This window comes from Coregonus clupeaformis, chromosome 20 (genome assembly GCF_020615455.1).
Source record: "Coregonus clupeaformis isolate EN_2021a chromosome 20, ASM2061545v1, whole genome shotgun sequence".
In the NCBI taxonomy this organism is placed as follows: domain Eukaryota; kingdom Metazoa; phylum Chordata; class Actinopteri; order Salmoniformes; family Salmonidae; genus Coregonus; species Coregonus clupeaformis.
This window is the reverse complement of record NC_059211.1, coordinates 18,236,219-18,246,101: the sequence shown is the minus strand read 5'-3', so window position 1 is coordinate 18,246,101 and position 9,883 is coordinate 18,236,219. Positions and strand designations below refer to the sequence as shown.

At 39.4% G+C, this 9,883-nt stretch overlaps 1 protein-coding gene across 1 annotated transcript; it reads right to left on the bottom strand.

Annotated features, from left to right (window-relative positions):
- Positions 1–3,479: 3,479 nt before the first annotated feature.
- LOC121532747 (uncharacterized protein DKFZp434B061-like) lies at positions 3,480–8,288 on the bottom strand. Its single transcript, XM_045205785.1, has 4 exons — positions 8,122–8,288; positions 5,747–6,139; positions 4,691–4,851; positions 3,480–4,345 (listed from the first exon to the last, which is right to left on the bottom strand). Exons 1-4 carry the CDS (start codon positions 8,180–8,182, stop codon positions 4,292–4,294), a joined length of 669 nt encoding a protein of 222 aa, XP_045061720.1. The 5' UTR covers positions 8,183–8,288; the 3' UTR covers positions 3,480–4,291.
- Positions 8,289–9,883: the final 1,595 nt, after the last annotated feature.

Here is a 9,883-nt window from a genome sequence, read left to right as displayed (position 1 = left end):
CTTAGCAGGACAGCAAATTGTCCAATTCACGCACCGGGGCGGCAGGTAGCTTAGTGGTTAAGAGCGTTGTGCCAGTAACCGAAAGGTCGCTGGTTCTAATCCCCGAGCCAACTAGGTGAAAAATCTGTCGATGTGCCCTTGAGCAAGGCACTTAACCCTAATTGCTCCTGTAAGTCGCTCTGGATAAGAGTGTCTGCTAAATGACTAAAATGTAAAATGTTATGCACTTATCAAGATGTTATCCCCACTGCCTCTGATCTGACGGACTCACTAAACACAAATGCTTCATTTGTAAATGGTGTTGGAGTGTGCCCCTGGCTATCCATAAATTTAAAAAACAGGACAATTGTGCCATCTGGTTTGCTTAATTTAAGGAATTTGAAATTATTCATACTTTTACTTTTGATACTTAAGTATATTTAAAACCAAATACTTTCAGACTTTTCTTCAAGTAGTATTTTACTGGGTGACTTTCACTTTTACTTGAGTCATTTTCTATTAAGATATCTTTACTTTTACTAAAGTATGACAATTGGGTACTTTTTCCACCACTGCTGATTACAATTATGGACAGGTAACTAGTAACTAATGGATTGTATTTAGAAAGTAACCTACCCAACCCTGTACACAACTGGATAAAGACAAGACACACAAGTGACACACCTGCCAGAATTGATTAGGGCAAGTAGACTAAACTTGAAGATTTCCACAGTTAGTGGAATACACATTTTGGAAATGAAAAGAGTTTAAGATAGCCATTATTTAGTTATTCCCCCTACACTTTAGGCTATAGCCGATTACAATCCTAACATATTTAATTTCATTCCTTGACAAATGTAATCACACATTTCACTGCCTGTTTCCGAAATGTAGTGTTACTTTTTAAAGTCTCGCGCCGTCAACATGTATTTGAAAAGTTTCACTTTCTTACCTTTGGTCGATTTGAGTATTTCAGAGAAGAAAGCCACCACAATTGTCGGTTATGAAGGAAAATGTAGTTCTGTCTTTTCATTGAAGGTCGTTGTCTTTATCACGGTACATTTTATTGCTTTTACTTAGACTTGAAACTTTGTCCATACTGCTTTCGTTGAAAATAACGTTGATTCAGTCACATGCCAAGAAATGTTTGTGGTTGTAAACAATGTACGTGTGCAACCGGCACACGCAGTTCAGCCAAATGATGGGAGGCTGAACAGTGAGCACTTCGTTATGCTTAGCTAAATAGCTTTTTCGCTCTAACTTCACTGTCTTGTCAACGACAACAAGCCTGGAGTTTATTGAGAAAGTGGTCTATTATTGTCAATTTTCCCGGTTGTTGTCATAGCTTTACTTTAGTTAACACAGGTAAACAAACAGGTCCAAAAATAGGGCTATTGACTGGCTGTTTATGTATCTTAGAATAACAATTATATAACCCTACACCTAATCATAATGAATGATAATATAATAATTAATTTACAAGCTGAATTGAAAACCATGTCTTTATGCAATATATAACACATCTGGAGAACAGAAAACATAATTAAATTATTTTTTTAATTCAACGCATACAAAAATTTGGGCTATTGGTCATTGAGTCTTTTCAAGAAGCTGAGAATTTGGAGCAGCTTTATTTCTAGTGGTACATGACACATTGGCTGCCTTTACACAGGGGTGTATTCATTACAGAAACCATTTACCATTTAAAACCAAACGGAAGCAAACAGAGCAAAAGGAACGAAACGGAATTTGTCCAATACCCGAATTTGTCCAATAGAAACTCTCGTTTGCGTTTTCCGTTTGGTGTAACGGTTTCTGTTGCGAAATGTTTTGCAACATAATGTTTACACACACCCCAGCCAGGCACCCCTTTCGCCTTGATCACACGGATAGTGTCTTTGAGCAAAATAGTACGCAGCATCATCTGGATATGTGTGCAACAAAAGTTCAACATTCACCTTCTGCTACCATTTCTGTCAAGCCGTCTACTCATACATTTTGACGCGTTCGTTCGATAAATCCAACGTATGCACCACACAGAAGGTACTGCAACTGCCTCTGCAACACAATGCTGTAAGCCAAACGCAGTGTTCCATTGGAAATGAATGTACTTCTGGCGTCCAAAACACAGTCAGTGTGTTCGAGGCGTTTGCCTGTGGAAACCCGACGTTGAATTGTATTGAATGAGCGTTTGAATCAGGAAAGTTTCCTCTCACGACCTCTACAAGCTAGACTGGTGAATAAAATGATATTTGAAGTCACTTTAGCGGTTGTCCATACGGTTGGTCCTTTTGCAGGTAGGACTGTGAGACATCTTCAAAGCGCTGGTAATGCCTTCAGATTTCTATAATCACCTGAAACATGCCACAAGATACAAATACATGCATGACACTTGCCAAGCTCATGCATGCGTCTACATGGTTTGGTGCATGCTTCAAGTGATAGAAATCGGAACGCACTACCAATGCTTTGGTAAGGTGATTGAATTATACTTTCCTGTGGATATATTGTCTCGCATTCCTACCGTCAAAAGGACCAACAGCTGTAACAACCGGTAGAGTAGGGGTTCCCAAACTTTTTGGGCCGCTAACCCCATTTTGTAAAAAAAATAATTATAATGTAATCAACAGCCAATGTTTACTTTTGTAAATGTCCTTGTTTTCGAAAGAAAAAGTCCAGTGTCTGTGTTCTTTTGACCATCTTAATCTTTTCTTTTTATTGCCCAGTCTGAGATATGGCTTTTTCATTGCAACTCTGCCTAGAAGGTCAGCATCCTGGAGTCGCCTCTTCACTGTTGACGTTGAGACTGGTGTTTTGCGGGTACTATTTAATGAAGCTGCCAGTTGAGGACCTGTGAGGTGTCTGTTTCTCAAACTAGACACTCTAATGTATTTGTCCTCTTGCTCAGTTGTGCACCGGGGCCTCCCACTCCTCTTTCTATTCTGGTTAGAGCCAGTTTGCGCTGTTCTGTGAAGGGTGTAGTACACAGCGTTGTACGAGATTTCAGTTTCTTGGCAATTTCTCGCATGGAATAGCCTTCATTTTTCAGAACAAGAATAGACTGACGAGTTTCAGAAGAAAGTTATTTGTTTCTGGCCATTTTGAGCCTGTAATCGAACCCACAATTGCTGATGCTCCAGATACTCAACTAGTCTCAAGAAGGCCAGTTGTATTGGTTCTTTAATCAGCACAACAGTTTTCAGCTGTGCTAACATAATTGCAAAAGGGTTTTCTAATGATCAATTAGCCTTTTAAAATGATAAACTGGGATTAGCAAACACAATGTCCCATTGGAACACAGGACTGATGGTTGCTGATAATGGGCCTCTGTACGCCTATGTAGATATTCCATTAAAAATCAGCAGTTTCCAGCTACAATAGCCATTTACAACATTAACAATGTTTACACTGTATTTCTGATCAATTTGCTGTTATTTTAATGGACAAAAAAATTGCTTTTCTTTCGAAAACAAGGACATTTCTAAGTGACCCCAAACTTTTCAACGGTAGTGTATATGTGAGAGTCTTATCTTTCAGTGATGGGTCATAATATTTTGTAACTTAAACGGTTCAAAAGATAGAGCCACATTTGTAGGAAGAAAACAGAAACCGCTCTGTTTATTACAACAGCATCTAGCGGCTACCAGAGGTTACTGACATAACCGCGGTTCTATGAACCAAGCACGATTATAACATTTAAAAAAACATTTTTGAGTTTCTCTCGGGACCCCGTTTTCTAATCAGGCCGTGACCCCAAGTTTGGGAAACGCTGCCGGGTAGAGTATATTTAAATGTGATTGTATTTAACATGCTGGCTTGTAGAGGTCGTGAGAGGAAACGTTCCTGATCCAAACACTAATTTCTGCCCGACGTAGAATTGCAGATATCCCCAATTCTGTACATTTGCCAATAATTGGGCTTTTGACCAATCAGATAAGATATTTTTGCAAAATATCAGAATTGGGCTGCCTGTGTAAATGCAGCCATTGTCTGTGCATCTTCTACATTCTGGTTCTTGACGCATCCATCCATCTGTGAATGAATAGTACTTTACCTTGGGCCAATGATCGACTTTAGTATGCTGCTGACCAATCTCAGAGTAGGTATTCCGTACTACATCACAGGGTTGCTTTTAGCCTTTGGCCTATACTGACTTCTTTCAAACACTCGTCACTTTCCAGCAGCCAGACAAAACAAACAAAAACAGGTGGTGGTGAGATGTCAGAAACGACACCATCTGAACCCAAACGAAAGACGGATTTATTATCTATCAGTTCTGGGTCAATGGCTTTGTCTCATGATGTGTTATCTTTCAGAATTGTTTTGTTGGATAACGGGCAAATGGAGACTCTTCGTTCATCTTGCCCTGAAAATAGGAATAAAAAGGAGTTAGAATTCATTTGGATTCAAAGATTTCTACCTTTTGAACATATTGTATTAGAGAGAAAAAGGGCTGGAGCACAGAGTGTATGCTTAAAGCACAACATATAGAAAAGGAAACCATCTTTGCATAGAATTGATTGTCAACTTAATTTATCTGATAAATTCTCCCAAATCTCATGTGTTAAAATCGATTTTGGTTTGGTTTCCTGTGCGTTACACAGCATTTCTTCTATTTCACTTCCATATCTGAATGTCCTGTACATTAAACGGGAAGCTCTTTTGCATGCAATATCTGTCGTATACTATTCTCACAGAAAACTCTACTCACCATTGGCACATCTTCGAGCCTCTCAAACTTTGAACCTCTGGAAGTAATGAGCTTTGCAATCCCAACAGCCAGTAGAAGACCCAAACAGATGCAGAATATGCATAGGACTGCTACAAGGCCCGGACTCCTTGATAAGTCATGGCTCCCATCACTTTGTAAAGCTAAAGAATAAATAACAGTGAAAAAGTATGGTTACACAAATATATGAATCAGTTCTCTTAAAAGTCAACTGAATGTATTAATCCTGTGGCATTTACAAATCATGAACATGCTGTTCTCATGAATGCTTAATCATAACAGAACCTAGGTGCCCATTGGTAACAGCTTTACCTCTAAGATGCTGACCACACTGCTCGCGCACGTGTGCCATCGCGCGCATGTTGATTTTGTCCACCCACACCAGACGGGATCAGGACACGCATGTTGAAATATCAAAACGAACTCTGAACCAATTATATTAAGTTGAGGACAGGTCAAAAAACATTAAACATGTATGGCAATTTAGCTAGCTAGCTTGCTGTTGCTAGCAAATTTGTCCTGGGATATAAACATTGGGCTGTTATTTTACCTGAAATGCACAAATTCCTCTACTCCGACAACGAATCCACAGATAAAAGGGTAAACAGAGGTTGTTTCTAGTAATCTCTCCTCCTTCAGGCTTCTTCTTCTTCTTTGGACTTTATATGGCGGTTGGCAACCAACTTTAAGGTGCATTACCACCACCAACTGGACTGGAGTGTGGACCTCAGTTCATCTTTTAATCACCCACGTGGGTATATGCTCCTGAAAACCAATGAGGAGATGGGAGAGGCTGGACTTGCAGCGCGTCAAGGGTCACAAATAGAACCAAGTTCTATTTTAGCGCCTGGCTACGCAGACGCTCGTTGACGCGTGCGAGCAGTTTGGATGAAATGATTGAATAACATGTATGTGTAAATGTATTTTGCAACTCTCGCGCACGCGACACGGGCGGTGTGGTCAGCATGTAAGACTCACTGTCTGCATGAATTAATATGATTAATTCAATAATATATTATTTTAATCTGAAACACACACCTGTGCTTGAGCTCATGTTCCCTGTGGTAAAATCAGAGTTTGGTGACAAAGTTGATGAGAAGTTGGAGGATGTGGAGTCATGAGAAGTTGTTCCAGTTAGGGTCTGATTTGTAGTAGTGTCAGCCGTAAAACCTGTAGAGGTGGTTCTGCCATCGGATGCTTGTGATGGAGTCAATGGCTGAGAGAATTGGGAAGGCTCAGTTGTCGGTGATGAAGGTGATGATTCGAATGGGAGTCCAGTGCTACCGGTATGAGCTGTATTAGTTGCTTCACTGACTATGGGACTTGTTCTACTGGCTGTTGAGGCAGGGACCACTGTGTTGGTGACAGACAATGTTGGGGTATTCTTGGTGGTAGCAGTCGTTGAAGTCAAGGTTGAGGCTCTAGTGGACCCTGCATTAAAGGAGTGTTATTATTGGATCATTTCAGATTTACAAACTAGGCATGCATACATATATTTATCATATTTAGTTATGCTCTGTAACTGGGTCTTCCCTGATAACAAATCTGTATCGGAGTCCAATGTTTTGAGACAATTTTTTTGTGGTAAAACACATTGAGCCAAAACCTGGTATGCATTTGGCTAGTCTCTCGTGATAGACTGTTACTGGCCAGTGCACAAGCAACATTTGTTTCTGTACTTGGTGCTGAGATTAGCATTTGAGTAGCACAACTGGGTCGATCTGGAGTGTTAAAAACAAATGAAATGTGGAAAAGTCTAACTCCCTTCTTTTTTTTCTAATGAAGAACAACATTTCACATGATTTGCATACAATACAAGTAATACTAAATTATGTTTTGAAATATCTAAAATGGTAGGTGTAAATAACTGATGGTACCACTATATTAAAGAGATTCTCCGGTACTTTTGTATACTTTTTAGTCAGTAGTTCTGAAAGTAGCACTCACGAGCCAAAAGTGGTACCCGAAAATTGGGGTCATTGTCCATTTGGAAGACCCATTTGCGACCAAGCTTTAACTTCCTGACTGATGTCTTGAGATGTTGCTTCAATATATCCACATAATTTTCATTCCATCTATTTTGTGAAGTGCACCAGTCCCTCCTGCAGCAAAGCACCACCACAGCATGATGCTGCCACCCCCGTGCTTCACGGTTGGGATGATGTTCTTCGGCTTGCAAGCAACCCCCTTTTTCCATTACATCATAAAAAATAAATAATCCAAGCTGTTTAAAGGCACAGTCAACTTAGTGTATGTAAACTTCTGACCCACTGGAATTGTGATACAGTGAATTATAAGTGAAATAATCTGTAAACAATTGTTGGAAAAATTACTTGTGTCATGCACAAAGTAGATGTCCTAACCGACTTGCCAAAACTATAGTTTGTTAACAAGAAATGTGTGGAGTGGTTGAAAAACGAGTTTTAATGACTCCAACCTAAGTGTATGTAAACTTCCGACTTCAACTGTATGTGCAGATTTGTGCACCACGTCATTGGTCCTCTGTAGCTCAATTGGTAGAGCATGGTGCTTGTAACGCCAGGGTAGTGGGTTCAATCCCTGGGACCACCCATATGTAAAAATGTATGCACACATGACTGTAAGTCGCTTTGGATAAAAGCGTCTGCTAAATGGCATATTATTATTATTATTATATTGCTCTTTCTCTCGCTCTGCTGTGTGTAAATTATGTGCCTCTTGCATGCCTCTTGCTAGCTGTCACTCAAATGGTGAGGGGCTGAAGCTCATTGGTTGAACTCAAATTGCTAGGGGCTGGGCTGGCCCACATGGGGGAAAATGTAGGGTAAATGGCGCAGCACATCTTCCAGAAAAACAGTCGCTTTCAAACTAGGGATTTCGTGTTAAAAAAATAATAATGTATGCACTCACTAACTGTAAGTCGCTCTGGATAAGAGCGTCTGCTAAATGACTAAAAAGTAATGTAAAAAATGTGGCTAATTGAAGTAAAAGAGTTAGTTTAAAAAATACTTAGTAGTCGCCAAAGTTCGGGAGCAGGACTTTAACAGACAACTATAGATTCAACTCATCCCAAACACATATTTGCTTGGAGACACACCCCTGGCCCTTTAGTTTTTGCTGCAACTTTCTTCATTAGTGACCTAATGTTCTATGATCGTAAGAAAACCCATGGATTAAATTCAGACCTTGTATAGAATACTTTGTAGCTGCTTGTATGTGCAATATACAAAAATAAATCTATATCACTTGACCTGAAACCACCATGTCCTGTATTGTGTGAAACACGTATTTCCTGGTCATGGTTGTTTTACGGTGTGACCATAACCTCATGTTTTGCATAATTTTGCAGGTACAATGGAGCTCTCCATACGGTTTAGGTATATTCTTCTCCAAGGGAATAGGTTTTACGAAGAAAATGTTAAATATTGACTTACCTAGAGCGACGGCTACCAAAACAAAAGATATAAATATAGTGACACGCATTGCTCCTGCCATGTTGCCCTAAAGGTAAAGAGGTGACGGTCAACTTGACAGCATGCCCACATTCATACATCCTTGAAAGCAGGATGTTGGTGAATTGCCAGGGAGGTCTGCTTCTTTTATTCAGTGCATATTCAGTACCTGGAGCTGACGAGTCACTGTTTGAACAAGTATGTTTGCTCAACAATAAAATGTGCCGCTCAAGCTAACCACCCTTAGAGCTGAGGGAGTTGAACAGTCAAGAGGCATTAAAGTGGGATGCATTTTTCCACAAAACAATTCAAATCCTTCAAACACCCATTCACAGGATAACTTTCTTAATGCATATTTAGTTCTGTCACCTATTGTTTAATATCTACTGTTTAAAATGATAAGAAAAAATATTAAGCCACTTTATTTCCTAAAAATACAAAGTAAAACATATATAAAAAAGCAGCATTGCATTGTCTGAGAAGATAACCACAGTTAAACATGAGGGCCCTTGAAACATAATTTGCTGTACCTTCTTATTGATTACATTTATTCTGCTCATCCCACAACAGTGTAAATAGATTAGTAGAACATTGACAAAAGTAAATTATTGAGTAATCAGAGAAACTACTTGCATAGGATTTCACAGGCTTCTCGGGTCCTTCCTGTTCGAAATACATTGGTTTAGTGGATAAGGAAGTTGAGTGTTGTCTGTCTGGATTCTTAGTCAACAGGCGGAGGAATTCCTTACTACACAAGGGTGTTTATGGATTAAATGTTATAATACTGAATCTATAAACCCCGGTCATACCAAAAACGTGGGTTTTTACATCTGTGCCACATCGACCCTTTGATCCCGTTCATACAAATTCATATAAGTAGAAGTGCAATGTATTATGAAGGTACAGAAAACTTCACATATATTTTTTCAATTATGTATATTCTCCCAAAAATAACATTACATGTTATTCATGTTTCAAATGTTAATAACAGCATTTAAGTAACTTTTTCCATCTACCTACGCTAATACAAGATCATCGATTGATATGTATTATGGACGGACTGTGCATAATCTATAGTTTCCATTCTTCAACACATTTGCCATAAATGACCAACTATGTAATAAATACATCACATTCTTCCTTTAACTTTTGATTCTGTAAATCCTTTCAAAGTAATAGGGCCTGTATGAAATCCTGAGACAAATATTAGGCAGTAGTGAATCACTTTTAAGGCAAGATTGGTATCTTAACCAGTAGGATACCATTATGTGAATATTACACCACAAAACTTCTGCAATACATAGAAATGCACATATAATCATACACGCATAAAATTATACACCCTGCAGTGCGCAAGAGACAACTGTTCCAAGAATGAAACATTGATCTTCAACTCTTTGGAGTTCAGTATTGAGTTCAGTACTAGGGCGAAACCTTCTCCTCAAACCGTTTCGCTGGAGCGATGGGGCCAACTGCCACCTGGGTCGCCTCTGTGACACCTCTGTCAAGGACCAGCTCTCCTCAGTGATCATCTTCCTGTCAACAGACCAATGGAATGGATTAAAATGAGAATATATACACAAAACGTTCTTGAATTCCATCTGTGTATTGTCCCTATGGGTTAGTGTATTTGACAGAGAAGTTGAGGGGGTAATGTTTCCCTATTAATCCCAATATCTCTCTGTGACTACAGTCCAACTTACTCCGTGTTTCAGGTAAGACAAGTAGGTGTCCCAACCCAGGG